Genomic DNA, 22580 nt, shown 5'->3' with positions numbered 1-22580 from the left:
AAACATTATTTTATTTAGGTGACTTTATAGCTTTACACAGCTTTTTTCTTGACATTCCTGAATCAGTTAGGTTTTATGAAAGATAGTTCACCTTCAGTTTCTGCAGTTTGCGTTCCACCACGCTCATATCACCCGAATGGTCTGCGCATTCTCTCACAATGTCTTTCTGTCCTGAGAGCCACGTATGAAACTCCTTAACAAGATCTGAGGAGAGAAAAATTCTAAATCATTTTAGTTTAAGCACAAATTTCTCACTATGAATGACTTATTTTGAGTTTTTGTCTTGTTTCTCGCCCAAACATCCACAAATTCTTAAATCAAGAAGCATTTTTCAAGTAAAACATATGATTTTGTTTACAGAAATATAATGTCAAATGTAAGTGGGTTTTTCCTAAAAAACTAAGCTAAATTATCTGCCAGTGGTGTAAATAAAATCATTTTGTTTTAGATAAGATTATTTTACTTACCCCTATAGCAGATTATTTAGCTGGTTTTCAGTAAAAAAATATTTTTTGGAAAATGTTTTTCTTGTCAAGAAAATGCGTCTTGATTTTTTATTTTAGATGTTTGGACTACAAACATGACAAAATCTAAGTAAGTCTCTAAGTAAGAAAATATGTTTTTGCAGTGTTGCTTTTTACCTGCATATTATTCAAATATGGGCTGTTTATTTATAAATAATCCTACTCAATACATATACCCAACTACTACTTTAATATCTATTAGGAGTTTATTGAGGCAAAAGTCATAGTTAATGTTTCAACCCATTATTGATATGTACCCCTATTTACATTTCTGGAGATTGTGAATACGTCCCAGGAGCTATGCAGTTTTCTTTTTTCATGAATCCACAAGAGGCCGTTTTTTCAGATCTCAAATTTCTCTCGCGAGTGCCATTCGCACTTGCTGTTCTTGCATAAATCCAGCAGAGGCCGCTGTCGACTGACTGACTGAATGACTGACAAACCAGCCTGCCCCCTCCCTAAACCCAACCGATAGTGTTTTCAAAAGCACCGATTGACCTGATCACCCCCTTCCCTAAACCCAGCCGACAGTGTTTTTAAAAGCAATCAAGAAAAAGCCCTCATTCCTGCCTGAATTTTACCATGTTTTCAGATCTTACCACGATCTCACCCTGTTATCACCTCTTCTCTGCATCTCAAGTCTGCTGACATACGCGGCAAGCCACTAGGCAAACTGGTAACAGCGGTAAAGCCTTCCACACAGAGGTAAGCAGTCAGCTGGTAGCGCAAAAAGAAACATGCGTCATACCTTAAGTAGCTCTGGCTACATAATTCGCGTTCTCCAGAAATGTATACAGGGGTACGTTTTCACAAGGAGTCTGTGTTGGAATGTTTTATTAATACAGAGTACTGTACCTTAAAATAAAGTATGACCACAATGTCAAAGCAGACAGTCTTTTATTTATGCGTTTACCAATCATTTTATGAAGAATATAGTGTGGCTCTCACCATTGAAGTGCTGCTGGAGGCCGTGCTGCATAGACCCGAGCCTTTTCACACAGATCTGATTGACCGTTTCATATTTCTTGATGAGATCCGTCAGAGAAGATCCTAGACCAGCTAGTTCCTCTGATGGGTATTTTCTGCAAAGTGTGTTCAAGCTTTCCCGGGCTGAATCAATGCTCGCCTGCTGGTTCTGAAGCTCCTTTTGGATTTCCTACAAATGTTATGCATAGTAAAACTTTTGTTTTCTCTGTAAATTGATTTATTATGTTAGTGGTTAATCGATTTATAATGTTAATTTTGTAGCAACAATCAACAATCATTGTTTTCAGTGTTACTGGACCAATTTTTTCTTCTTTTTAATCTCAAGAGCTTTGCAAGAGCCTGTCTCATCCTTCAAGTTCCTGGGGACCCACATCTCTAAGGACCTTTCCTGGACCACCAACACCTCCAGCCTGGTCAAGAAGGCTCACCAGCGCCTATTCTTCTTGAGGCAACTAAAGAAAAACCAGCTTTCATCAGCCGTCCTGGTGAACTTCTACCGCTGCACAATAGAAAGCATACTGACCAACTGCGTCACAGTCTGGTATGGAAGCTGCTCTGTTGCTGAGCGTAAGGCACTGCAGCGGGTGGTGAAAACTGCCCAACACATCACAGGCCAGCCATAGAGGACATCCAGAAGAAACACTGTCTGCGCCGAGCACGCAGTATTCTTAAGGACACCTCTCACCCTGCTCATAGACTGTTTTCTCTCCTGCCTTCCGGCAGGCGCTTCAGGCTCCCCCGGACAAAAACCAGCAGACTGAGGAACAGCTTTTTCCCCAGAGCTGTCTTCCTTTTGAACTCTGCCCCTCACTGACTCTTTTGTCCCCCCAATACACCCCCCACACTCCTCTTACTTATAATAGTATCCTGTACATATATTCATTTATTGTAAATCTGTTCATAGCTAATACAACCTGTATATAATGTTGATAGTACATCCATCTGTAAATATCACCATAGTTTTTCTATAACTGCACTTTATAACTTATACCTGTATCCTGCACTTGCTGCTATTGCACTGCTGGTTAGACCTAAACTGCATTTCGTTGCCTTGTACTTGTACATGTGTAATGACAATAAAGTTGAATCTAATCTAATCTAAATATGTCCAAATATCATTGGCGATGAACTAAATGATGAACTTTAACACTTTGTCCCAACAACATGCTCATGTTTTAGTGTTACTGGACCAATGTTTTTCTTGTTTTTAATCTTTATGAATGTGCACTGTCCATATTTGGGCATAAAAATATAAATGCTTACAAATATCCAAAATATTCAGAGTCATTTCCACATTTCCAAGAGACAAACCTTAGTGTTGAGGCATGTACAGATGCTACTGTCATGGGTCTGTGTTACATGTTGTGTCTGTGTTGTCTACGTTCTATGCATCTATGTTTATGTTGTGTCTGAACACATGGCTCGGCCTGTGTTTGTGTTCACCATGTGCTCCTCTGTTCCTCCCTCCTTTTTTCCAGCTGCCACGCCCCCTTGTTTAGCCCGCATCTAGTTCTCGTTAGTCTCAGTGTTTACACCTGGTCCTCATGTTCTTTTCTCCCTTTATAATGTGCTCTCCTCCCTCATGTCTTCGTCGGTTCATTGTTAAGCTGCGGTCACACTTGACTTTTCGAATGCGTCAGACCGGAAACGCAAGGTCATGCGTCAAGTTTCGCAGGTTGCTGCGGTGCAAAGTTCAAGCTTGGTAAACTCTGACCAGCGAAATCGCATCACTTGACTGTGAGACCAATCGAAGATGAAAACACGACCTCTCTGGACAGAAATTTAAAACATGGAGCAAATCGCTCGCTTTTTTAATGTCTAAACATCTTGTTTAATCTCGCCCCTTTTCGCAGCGACGTACGACAGAATTTCGCATTATCAAACTCCAGTGTGACCGCAGCTTAACTTGTTGCATCTTGTGTTACCCGTTACTGCTTGACCGTGCTCGTTTCCCTGTGCTGTTGTTGCCCTTCCTGCTGTGACTCCCTGGCTGCTAGTGTTCTGTCAGGCGACACACTGGTGAGACCACAACTCTCCAGGAGTGCCTCATCCAAAGTCTTCACCACCTCCTGCCTGGCCTGAGCATTCCGGCTCAGTTTCCTGTTCTCCTAGCATTCTGTGGCCACTGATTAATCCGTCCAGGATTCTCCAGCACATCTTCCTTTGTCTGTCTGCTCCATCCAAGATTCCCCAGCGCTACCCTATTCATCACCGTTGGACTGTGTTTCACCTTACCCCTACCTCATATCACATTATTGTCAATAAACACCTCTTCATACCTTCATCTGTTGAACTCATCTGTGCAGTCAGATGTTAGTGTGGAGCCCTAAAAATGTTGTTAAACATTACAAATGTCAAACACATGCTCTATAGGTAAATTGGATAAACAAAACTGGCTGTAGTGTATGTGTGTGTGTGAATACGAGAGTGTAAGGGTGTTTCCCAGTATTGGGTTGTGGCTAGAAGGGCATCCGCTGCACACAAACATATGCCCGAATAGTTGGCGGTTCATTCTGCTGTGGCGACCCCTGATAAATAAGGGACTAAGCTGAAGGAAATTGAATGAATGAATGAATGAATGAATGTTAAATCTTCTGTACCTTGACTCTGCAGATCTCTTCAGGAGCCGTTCCACAGGGTGAATCCACCAAAGATCTCTCAACGCTCATCAGCCACTCAGACATCTGGCTGAGGAAATCCTCCAGCTGCTTCTTCTGACTGCAGAAATCCTGGAGGTTGTTCTTGGCTTGATCACATAACTCTTCAATGCTGTTAAGTTTTCTTCTGAGGTCCGTCTCCATGACCTGGAAGGAATTTACGGACTTTGCTTTAGAATAATTAACTAGTTGCTTATTAGTTTATTGTATGTTATTAAGATATTGACTGTTTATTAGTATTTATAAAGTACATATTCTGCATGATTTTATTCTACATATCTAATCCTACATATTACCCAAACCATAATAACTATTAATAAGTAGCATATTGAAGCAAAAGCGTTAATGGTTTATAAATACTGACCTTTAAAACTGAACTTTTAAAAAAAAGTGTGACTGAAATAAAATATGCTGTAAAGAACGTCAACAAACAAAAATCTCATATCACAATATAAGTCATTTCATTTGCTGATAACAATGTTTATATATATATATATATATATATATATATATATATATATATATATATATATAAAATCATGGTTTACCGCTACATTCATTCGCCACCCCAAGATTCATCCTGCCACGGCTGCATTACAGCTTCTCATTCAAAACATTCTATTTTTTTAATAGCGGGTGATAATCGCACCAAAACGTATTAAAGGGTAAGTGAATTATAACCACGCGAACTTTTCTGTAACCGTAGTAGTGCTGTGCGTCATTTGTTTAACCCTTTAAAGGGCACCTATGGTGCTACTACTACTTTTCAAGCTGTTTGGACAGACATATGTGCATGTATGGTATATAGACCGTCATATTAGGGTGATATAAGCACACCCAGTGCTTTTTTTTTTTTTCAATTTAACAACATAAAAAACGGAGAACCAATTGGAGCGGTTTTCAAACCGACAACTTGACGTAGTAGTGCGGTCCCCCCGCCCACCAATATTGATAGACTATCTATTTTTAGATGCAGGGCTCATTTGGCTCAACACAAGAGCAATATTCTCCACATTATCGCTCTAATCGGAATTATTGGTTGTATCTTTAGGTAGGTTTGCAAACATGTGTACTTCTCATTGAGTCTACCTTATACTTCAGCCGTTTGCATTTCTCGCGATCCCAGAAGCTCCCTGTGATCTTAACTAGCATGCGTTTTAGAATTCTAAACATAGGTTTCTATCAGGGTACACTCAAGTCGACGGCTGGGCGCCGCGGACCACTGCAGAAACCTATGTTTAGAATTCAAAAATGCGTGGCGCGACGATTCGGGACACTTCATGCTTCTGGTGCGCCACAGAGAGTGTCTGGTGTGCCGTGTCGCGGCTTCGAGCAGCGCATTCGGTGCCTCAGTCACAGTTAATTCAGTGTGCGTGGTTATTAGTTTCTGTGTACAAGCTCGGCACTTGAAACTAGCACACAGTTGGCTGTAAAACTGTACAAAGACACAAATGATTTTGTACTCTCTGCTTGGGCTGTGTCAGAGTCGTACATGTACGACTGAATGGTGATCCTCTCCTGCTCCTTTCGCGTTCTGGCACGAAAAAAACATTTTCAAAGCAGAAAATCTGACTTCAGCATAGTTTTTCAGATAAACAACAATGCTCACTTAGCATGTTTCTTAACTATTCACAAACATATTATGGTTTTTTATGCTTTAGAAGAGTCAAAAACTTACATACAGCACCTTTAATTATGAAATTGTATTACCGTAAAGAAAGTGTTTTGTGACAACACAAAATAAACGATAGAGTATAATATAATTATTACTTTTTAATTAGTCCATATGATACAGTATACATTGTCATATTGCACAACCCTAGCATTAAGTTCAAGAAACAAACGATCAAATAAACAACCTGTAACTTACTTGTAGTTTAGCGGGGACATCTTGTCCACCACAGAGCTGCTTCATCTCGGAAACTTTCTCTTGTAAAGCATCAATCTTCTTCTCTTTCAGGCCAACATTCACCTACACAGAAAATGTGAATATAAATATTACATTAGAAATGAAGAGACACAACACTATGGAGAGAGATTAGACTCAATAATAATTCACGCAAAAGACACGATGTACACATGCGTAGCCAAATTCATGTACATAAAATATTTATTTATACTTACAAAAACAATTCACATGCACAAAATAAAAATACATTTTCATAAAATACATTTCACAAATGCAAAACACCATCTGCAAATATATAAGAGTGTACAAGAAGTTTTGAATGTTTAAAATTCACGAGTTCATCCTGAATGAGAATGTGCAAATCCTCTCTCACGTACGACTCACCCTGAATACCAGTGTGTGCATTTTGAGACTTTCCTGCCAGAAACAGGCAACTCGTACCTCTCAGCCAATCAGATGAGAGCTGTACTCGATGTCAACCACTCTGCGCTCCTTTTGCGCAGTCTGTTCCTCTAACCAACATGTCGGATACTCCTGTAAGTCAATACTGTTTCCTACTAGTTTGTGTATACGCTTTTTATAGTAGAATCTGAGTGTATTTTCAGTAACTCAATAGAAAAGTGCTTGTGTTAGAGCGCATCCCGCTCTTCACCTGCCATGCTAAATAGAGGAGTATTCTTCTTCATAGAGGATCATCTCCGTTAATTCAGTCAGACTGCGCAAATGGTGCGCACAGTGAAGCGCTTCGGTCATTCCCGGGAGTTGTGATTGGTTGAACAGTAAGCTCGCATATTATTGGCTACAGGGCACGAGTGACTCACGTGGGAGGTGTGTGCTGACAGGAAAGTCTCAAAATGCACACACTGGTATTCAGGGTGAGTCGTACGTGAGAGAGGATTTGCACATTCTCATTCAGGATGAACTCGTGAATTTTAAACATTCAAAACTTCTTGTACACTCTTATATATTTGCAAATGGTGTTTTGCATTTGTGAAACGTATTTTATGAAAATGTATTTTTATTTTGTGCATGTGAATTGTTTTTGTAAGTATAAATAAATATTTTACGTACGTAAATTTGGCTACGCATGTGTACATCGTGTCTTTTGCGTGAATTATTATTGAGTCTAATCTCTCTCCATACAACACATACACTTAATAAACTTCATTAAACATGTACCTGTGTCATGATCATCAGCGATCTCTAACCACTAGAGGTCGCTGGTAAACACTTACACACACATAGTACTACAAATCTGCTTGCAAATTGACTACATATTCAGTCATGCCATACACACACACAACCGGTTCCTGATCCTGACTGATTGCATACACACAGCTGATGCTGCTCAAGTACTGATTACACACTCACATATAAAGTTCACATTGAGACACTCAGGGCGTGAGTACTGTTTAAATGTGAGCTCTATATGTGTGTAATCAGTACTTGAGCAGCATCAGCTGTGTGTATGCAATCAGTCAGGAACAGGTTGTGTGTGTGTACGGCATGACTGAATATGTAGTCCATTTGCAAGCAGATTTGTAGTCCTATGTGTGTGTGAGTGTTTACCAGCGACCTCTGGTGGTTAGAGATCGCTGATGAGCATAACAACCTGTATGCTATAAAACTGCAGGTTAACTATGTTTATATATTATAACTTACACTTGATTGTAACTTTAACTGTGACTGTAATGCAATAATGTGCACCTTTTGTGAAGCTGCTTTGAAACAATTATTGTAAAAAGCGCTACACAAATTGAATTGAACTGAATTGAATAAAAATGAATTGAATTGATGACTGGTGCTTGGCTTTTATAAATGTGTTTTATAGCAGAGTTTGGAACATGCCTTGACTTCAGAGAGTTTGTTTGCAGTTTTCTGGCTATCGTTGAAGTTATTGAGTCCATCTGTAAGATCCATAACCGAGCTGTTGGACCAGCTTTCGATTTCTCCGCTGATATCGTAGATTTCCACCCACAGTGCAGAACTCCTCTTCAGACTTTCCAGATTGTCCTCGATTTTTTCGGACACCTGTGTGTTGGTATGAATAACGGTTTTTAGTTTCTGAATTGAGATTTTTCTGTAACACTTGATAATAATTGCAAACTATGACTCCTTTATTAAGCATTGTCAAATAGTTCATTCATCTTTCATTAAGCATTAACTCTACATTAATACACATTGGTAGGCAGTTTATTTATATAACGGCAAATGCTGTATCCTTGACTTCTACGCAAAGTTTTCATATCAAAGCTTTTATATTTATTTTGTTCTCAATCGCTCTGTTGTTCACTTTGCTTAAAATTGTACAACTATATCAAATGAAATATCAGCAATATTAAAATTTTATTTAAGATACGATAGCAAATTTATTTTTTGTCTGATACAGTTCATTTTTGTATCTTGAAATGAATATTTTTGGTTTTGAAACGCTCTGTCATTCACTTTCCTTTTTCTGTTTGGAATAGAACTGAGCCTTTAATGGTCATTTGTAAGGGAAGCATAAATAGTCCTCACTTTAGAAGAGCTTACAAAACAGTAGGAATTTGTGTTATGGCCCGTTTCCACTGAGTGGTACGCTACGGTACAGTACGGTACGCTTTTATGGCCATTTCCACTGTCAAAGGGTACCTAAAAGTGAACCGTACCATACCACTTTTTGGTCACCCTTTGCAAAGGGTACCAACAGGCCCAAAGGGTACCATAAGGCGAAGCTAGAAGCAGCTGAACGCTATTGGTTTCCAGAGATAAATCACTTGCAGAAGCAGGAGAATGAAAACAAAGAAACCACCATTTTTAAATACACAGCCGAGACATCACACCGTAATAATATATACATATAATAACAAGCCACGGTCGACCCAACCTCAAACAAACCTTGTCATCATCTTGATGTACAGCTACAAAGCCAAGAAGAACAAAATCTGCTGTGTCCTGTTGTTGCGAGCGGTTTCTCCAGAGAGCTATATTAAAATTAACGAACTTTGAGCTCATATTAATAACATGCTCATGATCATTGAAGCGCTCTGATATCCGATCCTTTCAGAAAGAGACAAACGCGAGAGTGAAGAGCGAAAAAACAAAGGAGAAGCCGGAAAAAAACAGCAGCAAATGATGCTTCTGCAACCTAAAACATGAACAAACTGCCCTGTTTAACTATTATTATCACCTTTTGGACTATTATGAACTCAGAATGACGAAGTTACTCTCTAACAAAAGGTTACATGTGCTGCTGAAGATTAAAGATACAGATGAGAGGTTTGCACTGATTGTGGGCTATATTTCGTGTTGTTTTTGAACCCAAATAAGGACTAAATTCTGTGTGAAGTTTTTCTGTAATTGATAAAATATCGGAGGCTCTAAGGGTCTGTGTGTTAGGGTCACATATGTTGCATTTAATTATTTATTTAAGATAATTGCAGAGGGCTATATACAGCAGGTTTTTCATTGATCTGCAGTTAGAATCAAATCATGTTCATAATAGAAAGGTTAGTAATGAACATTTTTACACAAGTATTTGTGTATAAAGCAGCTGTTTTGTGAGAAGTGCTTCTCATATGATATGTGAACGACCTGTACAGCTTTACTGTGACATTTCCTTGAGTAAAAATGACTTTGTCTGAAACTTTCTGTTGTACACCATGCCCACCAAAAGGGTACCCTTTTGGCAGTGGAAACGCAAGCTTGATAAAGGTGCCCCGTACCGTACCATACTGTACCTCTCAGTGGAAACTGGCCATTAATAAAGCATTTGTTAACATACAGAGTAACTATTACTATATGCCTGAAAAATAAAACGTATAAATGTTCATTTGAATAGTTTATTAATAATTTTCTTACTCATTCAGGTCGATTTTTAACTATTCTTAAATAACTGGTTTGAAAATCTCGCAACTCTTAATTTAGTCGTGAAAAATAAATCATTATCAAATTATAAAAACACAATCATTAAGCATATAATACATGCGTCAACAATACAGCATTTGTAGCTGTAGTTATAAACAGATTACTCTACTAACGTATATTAATGTAGAGCTAATGCTTAACAAACAATCAATTAACTATTTGCTAATGCTTAAATAATACAGTTACCATGTGTGCAGTTACCATGAAGTGTCATAAATTTGGTAACACTTTATATAAAGCTCATGTTTATAATGACTCTGTTTATAACTATTTAAAATCAATCTATAATGCATCTATGAAGACACAACAAACATTATATGTATTATAATGACAGTTATAGCTACATTTATAATAGTGTTATTAATACTTAGTGATGCATTTCATTTTTCTCTATACATGTACACATCACATTATACATGATTTATAAGTATTAATAAGTCAGTCATGATTGTATTTATGAAAATGCAGTTTGTAATATTTAAAATCTTTGTTATGCTATAATTACAGACTCCTTATTAAGTAAACAGATTTTGTTCTGTCAAATAAATAAATGGTTTTATATATTGTTAATAATAGCCCCATTGCCTTATATATACTTTTTGTGGGTCATTATACAGTTACTAACATTTAGAGATCCATCACTGATGGCTTTAGGTAATATGTATAATTAACACTATAATAATACTAAATAATAATAATTATTATTATTTTGTAGCCATAACTTTCACTATAATATAGTATAATGTTTGTTGTGTCTTTATAGATAATAGAATGATTATAAATAATTATAAACAGTTATAATTCATTATAAGCATGAGCTTCATAAACTCACAAAAATCTTGGTTCCACATAATTCCCCCATGTCATCCCAACACAAATCTATCAAGTTAATTTCATCGTTTTTACAAATTTAAGTGGATTAAACATAAAACAATTAAGTTGTCTCAACAAAAAACCCTCAAGATTTGTGTCGTTTGAACTCATTTTAAATAAGTAGTCTGAACAAGTGTAGAAAGTGTTACCATAAATTTTTGCAATTGAAGACTTAATATTTGGCTTTTAGACAAACTCACGTCGAGCCACTGGTCCACTGTGGCATCTATTTCTGTCTTCACGATCTGTGTGTCGCAATCAGGGATCTTGTTTAATTCACTTAAAAGCTTCTTTCCTTTACTGGAGAATTGGTCTAGTACATCCTGATGACTGGCCATGTCTGCTTTAACAGCTTCATGCTACAGAACGAGAGATCATCAAAGATCAACATTAAAGCATTTATTGATATTTTGCATTTTGCATGAAAGACAGACAGGTTTTACCTTCAACAAGGATCTCCGCGTGTCCTCCTGCTCTTTCAGGACCGCTTTAATATCGGCTATAGCATCAGCACTTTCCAAAATGGAGTTTACTGAAGACTTCAGAGTCTGGTAGTCTTTCATGAGGTCTACTAAAGCACTGCTCTGCTCTTGTCTGCAACAAAATCATGTAGCAACATCAGTTAGACATTGAAAATCACTGTGGCTTAACTAAACTGAAATGAAAAAGCTATGATATCCTCAAGCAGTGATACTCAATAGTTTAGATTGAGTAAAACAATACTTATGTTTTATTAAAAGCTAATTTTATGTTCTGTCCAGGTCTATAATGCTTGACAGAATAAATGTTGAAACACTTCTTAATAAATGCATATTTAATGAATTTTTTGGCTATTTAAAATGACAAATACACGGACACATTTACATGTATATAATTCATTTTTTTAATTAAGTTTATGAAATAACTAAAACTTTGTGTATGTGCTGTCTAAATTAAATTAAATTAAATTAAATTAAATTAAATTAAATTAAATTAAATTAAATTAAATTAAATTAAATTAAATTAAATTAAATTAAATTAAATTAAATTAAATTAAAATAAAAGTAAAGTAAATTAAGGGGTGGCGTAGTGGGTAGCACTGTCGCCTCACAGCAAGAAGGTCGCTGGTTCGAGCCCCAGCTGGTTCAGTTGGCATTCCATTGCGTAAAACATGTGCTGGATAAGCTGTCAGTTCATTCCGCTGTGGTGACCCCTGATTGATAAAAGGGACTAAGCCGGAAAATTAAATTAAATTAAATTAAATTAAATTAAATTAAATTAAATTAAATTAAATTAAATTAAATTAAATTAAATTAAATTAAATTAAGGGGTGGCGTAGTGGGTAGCACTGTCGCCTCACAGCAAGAAGGTCGCTGGTTCAAGCCCCAGCTGGTTCAGTTGGCATTCCACTGCGTAAAACATGTGCTGGATAAGCTGGCAGTTCATTCCGCTGTGGTGACCCCTGATTGATAAAAGGGACTAAGCCGAAAAATTAAATTAAATTAAATTAAATTAAATTAAATTAAATTAAATTAAATTAAATTAAATTAAATTAAATTAAATTAAATTAAATTAAATTAAATTAAATTAAATTAAATTAAATTAAATTAAATTAAATTAAATCTAATGTCTAACACTGGGGAAATCAATCACAAAAATGTAAGAATTTGCAAATGACAAACACCATTTGTCTAAACCTCTAATATGAATTTATTTAGGAACACTTTATTTCTTAAACCATTTACTACATATATCTTCTAACACACTATTAAAAGCTAAACATAACAAAAAAGTAACCAAAACCAGTATTAGAGTCCATTTCTGTCAGCTCACCTCTCAGTGATGAGTTTCTTAGTGTCCTCCCAGGTGGTCTGAAGCAAGTTAATCTCTCTCAGTACTTCACTGCCCAGCTCAGCATCTCTGTGAGCGAGCTGTTGACCTTTATCCCTGAGCCACTGCTCCTCATGCTGGTGAGACTGAAGCTCATCTTCCAGCTGATTGAAAAACCGAAGCCTACACACATCACAAAAAAAGAGTTTCCTCTATAGAGTAAAGCATATCAGAGTTGACAATAACAGAGTTGACATTTTCCACCATTTTGTGCCTTATCTCAAGATGCCAGATACCACATGGTGTCACAATCACAAGCGATCTAGCCTATGCAGATCGCTGGAGAACAACACAAGTGCCATTTTAATCAACTGCAACTCCTATCATGCACCTCAGACACACCAGTTCCTGATTCCCTCCGATTACACACACACACACACACCTTGAAGCTTATGATGGATTAATCAGATGGAACATATAAATAGTAATACTGTAAATTTTACAGCCATTTTTTTACAGTGTACTATTGGTGTATCCTAAACGTTTTGTACAAATGAATGCGAGAAGAATCATGGCATGCCTTCCAGAGTTTCACGCTAGAGCAGTGGTAGGGAACCTTTGGCTCGCGAGCCACATATGGCTCTTCAACCAACTGTCAGGGTTCTGCCACTCTGGTCTTGTAAATTCTTGTTTTGGTGGCAGAGTCCGGACACTAGCTCTGTCTTGTCTTGTCCTGTAGTGCTCAGCTCGAGTTTTCTTGGGTCGAGCACTTTTGTCATTGTCTGGCTGCGCGTCGTCATAAGTGCGCGCGGACCGTGTGCGCTCCGGCTTGATGCGGGTGCGCGGGGTCTGCGCGTCCTTGGGACGCGCGCTCTTGTACTCGTGTTTGTGTTGTTTCGTCAGCATCGCGCTGTTTCATTCTCAGCGTCTCCGTCTAGTTGGTTTTCGGTTTCGGTTGGCGCTGAGATGAAACATGCGCGTTGCATTTGTGTGAGCGCACGGTAAGGTGTTTTCACTTATCGTGTGCTCGTGTCTTGCGTCTGTTGTCAAAGCACGTGGCTCTGTGTTTACATTGTGGTCGCGTGCTTTTGTTGTGTGCTTCAATGTTTGTCTTGTCATACGAACACGCGGTTAATGAGTTCTCTCATTGGCTGCGTGTTCTAGTCTTGTTTTATGTGAGCACATGGCTTGTGTGGTCTCTTTGTGTCAGGTGCTCTCCCGTCTATCGTCTAGTCCCACCCACCTTGTTAACCCATTATTAGTTTATTAGATTCACATGTCTTAACACCTGTTTTGTTCACCTGTGTGTTAATTTACTCCTGCTTATATTCTCCTCATGTCTGCTGTCCTGTGCCAGTTCGTTGTCTATACTCCCCCTGTGTTCCTGCTCTAGCCTTGACTCGCCAGCCCAACCAAGTTTGTTTCTCTGTTTGTGTTATAGTTATGTGTTTTCCCCCTCGGGGTGGTTTTTGTTGTTCTTTTGTTTTATTTTAATTATAAATAAATTCTACTTTACCCTGCACTTGGGTCCTCGCCCCTGATTCCCCTCACCCGACCGTGACACCAACAATACGTGGCTCTCCAGCTGTCTCACTTTAATAATATTTTAGATAAAAAAATTGTAACCGTCACTAGAAATTAGTTTCTTATTGAACCTACATTTACAGTTACCTTTTTTTGTATTTTTACAGCAAAATTAATAAACTTTATTACAATAAAAGGATGTTTCGACCAATGCACGTGTGCGGTGCTGTGGATAAAATTGAATCGCGACACCAATAAAGGGCAAATGTGTGCATGTGGTTACTAAAGAAATACAAGTTGCTTTGCCCTTTATTTTCTCAATAGTAGAAAAATATAGTTTTTGTTCTTCAAAACTAGCGACAATTAATATAATAACAATAATACATGTTCTTTAAAACTAGCAAAAACTATTGCGGCATACTTTATTTTGAATTATTTGAAGCAACTGTGTATTTTTTTTAGAATAATAAAATAATTATAGTTTATTAATATAAATTATAAAGTTATAAAGTAAAAAATATAAAGTTTATTAATATAAATATAATTTAAAATAATAAAAAAAATGATAATTTGTTGCTTTTCAAGTTTATTTACCAGAATTTAAATAAATTGTCCTTTCTTCATTCATAGACTTGCTCAACACGTGATGCTTCATATTTGATTATTTTTGAGATTTATGTGCATGAACATAAATAAAGGTTTTGTTTAAACCTGTTTTATGTATTGTAGTAGTATATTTTGTGGTGCGTATATGCGTATGTATACGCCAATGGCTCTTTAAAAAATGCATTTGCCAAAAATATCATTTGCTGAAAAAAAGGTTCCCGATCCCTGCGTTAGAGGAAGGGACATCACATGGAGCAAGTCACATGAATTTGGTAAAAACCCAAACAATACAAACAAAAATAAAACAAAACAAAAAAATTAGTTGTGCTGTAAGAAATTTCAATCGAAAATGAGCATTATTCTTAGCCTCCTTTGGTTATGTTGAGTTATTTCACTTTGAAGACCATGAAAAGAACTTATTCTTAGCCATAAAAGTAAAATTACTGAACTTACACACAGGAGCCTGGTAAAGATGATAATTTTAGAAGTAATTATTAGATGGCATTTAGAGGTTTTTGCATCTAAACTCTTCACTTTATATAAAAGGCTTTTTTTGGTGATAACAGCTTAAATATGTCTCTCATGTGGAGAATGAAGTCACATGCATTGCTTAGCTGTGATTTTTTTTCACAGATTTCAACACAGTGTAAAAATCTTGATCAAATCTGATCTTTATTTTGTATTTTCTACTGGATTCAAGTCAGGTGATTGGCTGGGCCATTCTACAGCTTGATTTTCTTTCTCTGAAAGCATCTGAGAATTTCCTTGGCTGTCTTTTGGATCATTGTCTTGCTGAAATGTCCACCCTGAGTTCATCTTCATCATCCTGCCAATGTAACTGTTGGACTGAAGCAGTTAATATTGATTTACACTAATGAAGGGCAGATGGTTGCTGAAGAACTACTGAGAGATTTCAGCTGCTGTCTGGGCTTTCACTACCTTTCTACACCTCCCTTTCTTCATGTGTACTTTTTCCCTGCTTCATTTCAGTTTATTACACATAACTTCATTTGTAATCTAATTAGTTCTGTTTTCTTTGCAAATATGGATTTCTTTAGTTGTTACCAACATCCGGGGAAAATTGTAAGTCAACAGCACCTTTAGAAATATGTTTTCTGAGAAAAAGTGTTCAATACTTATTTTCCCTGCTGTAGCTGCAAACATTTCATGCTATTTTTATGCTTTAGAAGAGTCAAAAACATACATACAGCACCTTTAAATGCACTTGGCTAAGGCAACCAACTTCAGCTATGCATCGGGTGGTTCTTTGCCTAAACGCCATGCATTTAAATGCATTATTATTTACTATCAAATATTTATTATTTGATTATCCCTCACTTAAACAACCATGTTATAATCACAATCCATACCTCTGCTGTAGAGTAAGCACATTGGGCTCCTTCAGGCCCTGTTGATCCGCCTTCTCCTCGATATCCTCCACAGTTTTCAGCAGCTGTTCCTTACGCTGTCTGAAGGAGCTCCAAAGAGCGCCGAGAGCCTCAGCTTCGCTTTGTTTAGAGCCCAGCAGGTTCCTCACGGCATCCAATTCAGCGCTCAAGGAGTCAGCCAGCGAACGGCAAGAGGACCGAGTCTCTTTCCCGTTCATTAGGTGCAGATGAGACTTGCACAGGTTGCTGTCCAAATTCACGGCGAGCGTTTCAAGGCGGCTGATATCAGGAACGATGGCTTCCAGCTCTCGCTGAAGCTCGTCCACCCGGCTTTTATCCCAACTCCCAGCGCTCTCCACGGTCTGTCTGAGACCCTGGAGGACGCCCGCTGCTACACTGTGGGTGTGTAGAAAGGCCTCCAGTTTTTCCAGACTCTCTCCTCGAAGTTCAACCAGCTGATGGGCCTCCAAGTACGGCTGTAAGGAGCTCTCCCACCTTCCCTGAAGATGCTGGACTTCAGCCGGCTCACAAACATCACACAGGGTTTTAGTTTGCTGTTGAAGATTCTGTCGTACGATGCTTTGCTTCAGGAGATCTTCCCTTTTTTCCTGGTGAGGAAAATGGTAAAATGTCATTTATTGCCTTAAAAATTGCCTTAATTTATTGCTGTAATATAAGCACTCCTTTACTTGGTTTATACATGCAGTTTAACAGAAAGAAGATTTTTAACATATGTAAACCTAAACCAATTTTCTTATAATGAATTTCTTTTGCCATTGCCTTGATGACAAAACATAATATTTCACTAGTTATTTTTCAAGATACTAGTATTTCAAGCGCATTTTAAAGAATTAACTAGGTTAATTAGGCTAAAGAGACATTGGAAACAGTGGTTTGTTCTGTAGCATGATAATAATATTGACCTTATAAATTAAAACTGCTTTTATTCCAGCCAAACTAAAAGAAAAATATTTCTAAAATAATAATAATAATAATAGGAGATACTGTGAAAATGTCCTTGCTCTGTTAAACATAACATAAAACATAACAATTTTACAAGATGGCTAATAATTTTGCCTTCAACTATATATTTCTTAAATAAAATCCTGTAATTGCATTAAAAATTTACCTTTTGTCCTGTTCAAGATTTTAAATGTTTTTAAAATAAGTCATATTAGCTCAATCAGTATCCTAACATTCCTCGGAAATCTGTTTAATATGCTAAAATGAGGCTCAAAAACATATCTGATTATTAGCAATGTTAAAACCATTTTGGCTGCTTAATATTTTTGTGGTAACCATGATACATTTTTTTATGTTTTATTTCTGAATGAACATTTAACATTTTGATACAATATACAGTAGTCAATCTTCTTGGAAAAGGGGATATTAATCATTTTCTCTCAAAAAAGTGACAAAAAAACATCCAAAAATATTTCCAACTCAGGCTCATTTTAAAAATGTACTGCTTACACATTTCTGGAGAGTGCCAAATGTGTCCCAGGAGTTACGTTTTTTTGCGCGAATTCACAGTCCACTGTGTACGCTTTTTTGAGATCTCAAATTTCTCGAACCGTTCTTCACCAGACTCAAACCCCGTCGTCGGGGTCAACTCCCCTCTGCATCTCAGTTCCGTCGACCGAGGTAAGCAGACGGAGGTAAGCAGACAGCTGATAAGCATGAAAAGCGTGAAAAGAAATGGCGTCATACCGCCCCGTAGCATTCGTTTTAAAGAGGAAATGCAGCCATACATGCTTCTGGCTACATATTTCGCGATCTCCAGAAATGTATACAGGGCTACAGTTTCAATATGAGCCAATGTTGCATATTTCTGTCCAATGTTTTGGACTCAATAAAACCTTTTTTAACTAATGCCTTGAAAACACTGTCTATTAAAAAATTAACAACTAAACAAGTGCATTATTAGTAAAACATAAAATATGTGCAATATTCATATAAAATATTGATCGTAAAACCACTTTTGATATAAAGTTGTCCAAAATAAAAATGTCCATAAAGAGGATAAAAGTCATCTGGTGTTGTTTTTCACTGGTTCTGATGATGGAACATACCTTTATATCATTGGTGGACGGCTGAAGATCAGTGATGTCAGTGTGAGAGAAGGAGTGTAGAGATGACAGAAAACACTCTCCCCATTTGAAGAATTTCTGAAGAGCCTGATCAAACTGATCAACCAGAGAGAGATGCTGCTGAAGGACCTGCATTCTGAATCAACAGTTTGATTTACTGTGTTAGACATTATAATAATGCAAACAAGAACATAGGGAACATATATATATTATTTAGCATGTAAATTAGGGCTGCACAATATATCGTTTTAGGAGTGATATCGCAAAAGTTTAATTATAACATGTGAAAAGTTTAATTATTTGCATTAGGGCTGCACAATACATCGTTTCAGCATCGATATCGCAATGTGCGCATCAGCAATTGTCACATCACAGGATCTGCAATGTTAAATCACGATCTATATTGCAGAAAAACTAAATATTGCAATGTCAGATTTTTCCTGCATCGTGCAGCCCTAATGTAAATTCTTCTACCTATAATAACTGACCTGTGAGGTATAGCTGTGGTCTGACACGTCCATCTTTTCTCCAGCTGCTGATGGTCTTCTTTCAGTGTTTTCACACGTTCCTCTGATGCAGTGGTATAAAGAGACGGTGTTTGAGCCCCAAGTCTGTTATAAACTGCCTCCAGGGACTCAAGCTCAGTTTGCAGGTGCTTCAAAACAACATTTAAGAAAATGAAGAAACAATATAAAACTGATCCAACTAAGTTGCACAATTTTCTAAAGAAAAAAATGTTTTCACTATCTAAATTTTATAAAATGTCCTGCCTTTCAAACAGCTCTGGTTTTTAAACAATAAAAGAAAAGAAAAGGAAAATAACTTTAATTAAAGGCTAGTTCAACCAAAAATGTCAATTCAGCCAAACAGTTTCTGGTTCCCATTGACTTCCATGGTATTTATTTAAGTGTGTAAGTAAATGGGAGGTCAAACATTCTTTAAAATTGTTTAAAATAAACTTTTAATACATTTAGTAACGTGATTTTTCATAAGCAGAAATAAAAAAATAACATTAATGCATTAAGGGCAAGTTCAGCCTAAAAACTCCCATTGCCTTCCATTCATTCATTTCATTTTCCTTCAGCTTAGTCCCTTTATACATCAGGTGTCGCCAGAGCAGAATGAACAGCCAACTTATCCAGCATACTGTATGTTTTACACAGCGGATGCCCTTCCAGCTGCAACCCAGTACTGAGAAACACCCATACACACTCATTAACACACACTACGGTCAATTTAGTTAATCCAATTCACCTAGAGCATTTCATTGCACTGTGGTGGAAAGCGGAGCACCCGGAGGAAACCCAAGCCAACATGGGGAGAACATGCAAACTCCACAGAGAAATGCCAACTGACCCAGCCGGGACTCGAACCAGCGACCTTCTTGCTGTGAGGTGACAGTGCTAGCCACTGAGCCACCAAGTTGCCCCCATTGACTTCCAAGTAATTCATTTATTTAGTTAGTTAGTTCATGAGTCAGTTAGTTATATAAATATACTGTAGGCTGGAACAGTGCTGATACTGGTGGAATATGGCAGCTATCAGCCAATCAGATTCGAGAACCAGACAGAACTGTTGTAAATATAAAATATAAAATATTTTAAAATATATATTTATTAAATATAGTTTTGTTGTGTGTGGGGGTTGAACTATCCATTTAATTACCCTATTTTCCTAATTAAAATACAGTACATCTAACGTTTAAAAGATTTTAAAAAAATGAATTCATCTTGACTTTGAAAGAAAAATATCACGTACCAGAAGTAAAATGCATAGCAAATATTGTATTATAAACAAATTTTTACTTTTAATTCCAGCAATTCTCCATCCAGCTTTAGTCTGTCAACTGGCAGAGATTGACTGTCAGAGCCACACACAGCTTCACATCTCTCCAGACATGACTTCAGTGCAGACCAATCCTTTTCATACCTGAAATAAACAAAATGAGGAACAGATTTAAATAAAACATATCTCTTGTGAAATGATATCTAGTCCATCTGTACTCTGATGTCGTGTTGCCGGTGTGAGGGCGGGGTCAACCTGTCACTCATTTGAGATCCACCAATGCCAAACTAGCATCCAATCAATTCCCTATAAAAAAAAAGCTTGTCCTACATATGTCGTTGAGCCATTTTACTCAGTCCAACATTTGTTGTTGAGAAACCATTTCACTCAGATATGCATTAAAATATGCTTTTAGACTGTAAAACCCGATTAGTTCAGAAAACTCAAAATATTTGTGTAAACTTATTGCTTTAAAATATTAGTTTAATTTAATTCATTCTTTAATTGTTGAAAAAAAATGTTTAAATGATAATTTACTTAATTTTATGTATTAATTAATTATAATTACTTGTAAATGAACTAAAATAATAATTATTATTATTGTTATAAATTTTAATTTATTGCTATGATATTATATTTTTATATAAAAATACTATATATTACATTATATTATCAATTTATACATTCATTTTAATTAAATGTTATTCATTTAATTAAATGTTAGAACACATAAAATAACATTTATATTTAATTTCAACACTTATTTTTCTTAATCAGACCATGCTGGAAACTATAAATCTGTTCAACTTAGTCAATTTAAGTTGATCTTAATATAATGAACTGCTGAGTTCACATAACTTGTTTTTATTAAGTACGACGAACATTTTACAGATTTGAGTGAAATGTAATAATTTAATTTAATTCACTGTTTGATTTTACAATGCTGATTATATGATGATTTTCAATTTTAATTTAATACATTATTTAATTATTATTATTTTTTTCACAACAAGGCAGAGTGTAAATTAATTAAATAAGTAAATTTCCCAAGTAAGTAAATGTACCCAAATTAGCCCAAAGTTTTCTTTGGTGGACTCTTTGCCAGTTGTTAAAGGCATATACTAATAGAAATGTAATTTGGTAAAAAAAACAACCACAACAACTATGTAAAAAAAAAAAACTAGTGTTTACAAAGTTGATTATTAAGAAGCCATTTCTTAAAATTAAACTTATATAATTATTTAAAAGATTCTCTAACAGATTGTGGTATCAAATTCCATTGATGCAATGCTCTAAAAGAAAAACAAGCTTGACTAATAGAGTTTTTTTAACTCTCGCTGCACCCCTAGTTACTCTATTTTTTACAGATTTCGATTGAATAAGCCAGATGAGGCAAACAGTGAAAGGAAGCATACTTTTGCCAGTGTGACAGAAGGCTCTCGGTCTGGTTCTGTTTCTCCTTGGCCTGTTTTAAACATTGCTCATAGTTTTGCTGTAGGGCCGCCACGGCTCTCTCTGCCTTCTCCCTCTCGCTGAGCCTTCGGGCGCCAGCAGACAGTGACAGCAGCGTGGCCTTCAGCTTCTCCAAACTCTGAAACACGTCCTAAAACCAAACAAATCTCTCATTCACACTGAACTGCTCCAAATGCTTGAGAAATGTCCCGTGGAGGAGCCGTACCATGTGACTCTGCAGAGTTTTGTAGGTCTCGGATGAAGACACGCAGGAGGTGACGGGGCTGTCAAGTTTCTTCTGGATCTCTTCAACCTCTGATTTTACCTTTTAAAAGGATGCAGTATGATTATTCATCATGAGACACTAGAATGATTTAGCATTAATGTATTTATGTTTTAACACCGTGGGCTCTATTTTAACGATCTAGGCGCAAAGTTTAAAGCGCATGGTGCAAAAGCATTAAGGACATGTCAGATTCCACTTTTGCTATTTTAAGGACAGAAAACTACGCTTTGCACCCAAGCGCATGGTCTAACAGGGATGTGCTTATTCTCTTAATGAGTTATGGGTGTGTTTTGAGCATAACGTACAATAAACCAATTAGAGTCTCATCTATCAGTTGCCATCTGCAGCGCGAGGATAAAGAACGAGCCTCCTCCATTCTGCCTCTTTAATTTCTCTTTATTTTACTTTTGCTCTACTCCTTTCTACTCGTTTCCTTATCTTCCTTTTTTTGGATAAGGAAACGGTGTTGTACACCCTCCACTGCAGACATCTATTAGCCTACATATTGAATTCAGTTTGTTAAACGCAAAGATTTTTTTCAAAACTATTTCCAAATTCTGTTCTAATTTCCAGCAAATTAATAAATGAACAATAATAATGAAGTGTGGTCAAAATTATTATGAGGTCAAAATGACTTATATCCAAACACACGTCCTATTCTTATGCCCCATATGGTGATGTAGACGTCTCCAAAACCCGACAGGTGGACAAACTTAACTTTGTTTTATCAAAACAAATATAAATATACATATAATAAATAATACTACTAATAATAATATTACAC

At 36.6% G+C, this 22580-nt stretch overlaps 2 protein-coding genes across 6 annotated transcripts in view; both read right to left on the bottom strand.

Moving 5' to 3' along the window:
- The window catches only part of LOC130244242 (nesprin-1-like), a 197194-nt gene extending 191060 nt beyond the window's left edge, over positions 1 to 6134 (bottom strand). For all 5 annotated transcript variants that reach the window (XM_056476573.1, XM_056476574.1, XM_056476575.1 and 2 more), the window contains exons 1-4: positions 6039 to 6134; positions 4112 to 4315; positions 1473 to 1680; positions 92 to 204 (exon numbers count right to left, since the gene is read on the bottom strand). In XM_056476573.1, coding sequence (XP_056332548.1) covers positions 92 to 204; positions 1473 to 1680; positions 4112 to 4315; positions 6039 to 6083 — 570 coding nt within the window. In that variant the 5' untranslated portion in view covers positions 6084 to 6134. The remainder of the gene's footprint in view (positions 1 to 91; positions 205 to 1472; positions 1681 to 4111; positions 4316 to 6038) is intronic.
- A 1755-nt stretch (positions 6135 to 7889) lies between these two features.
- Positions 7890 to 22580, bottom strand: part of syne1b (spectrin repeat containing, nuclear envelope 1b) — a 113746-nt gene continuing 99055 nt past the window's right edge. The window contains 10 exon segments of the mRNA XM_056476400.1: positions 7890 to 8108; positions 11057 to 11215; positions 11300 to 11450; positions 12669 to 12848; positions 16166 to 16791; positions 18256 to 18409; positions 18762 to 18928; positions 20079 to 20202; positions 21474 to 21661; positions 21737 to 21835. Of these exon segments, the coding sequence (XP_056332375.1) occupies positions 7890 to 8108; positions 11057 to 11215; positions 11300 to 11450; positions 12669 to 12848; positions 16166 to 16791; positions 18256 to 18409; positions 18762 to 18928; positions 20079 to 20202; positions 21474 to 21661; positions 21737 to 21835 (2067 nt within the window).

This window comes from Danio aesculapii, chromosome 17 (genome assembly GCF_903798145.1).
Source record: "Danio aesculapii chromosome 17, fDanAes4.1, whole genome shotgun sequence".
In the NCBI taxonomy this organism is placed as follows: domain Eukaryota; kingdom Metazoa; phylum Chordata; class Actinopteri; order Cypriniformes; family Danionidae; genus Danio; species Danio aesculapii.
This window is presented reverse-complemented; position numbering and strand designations above follow the sequence as displayed.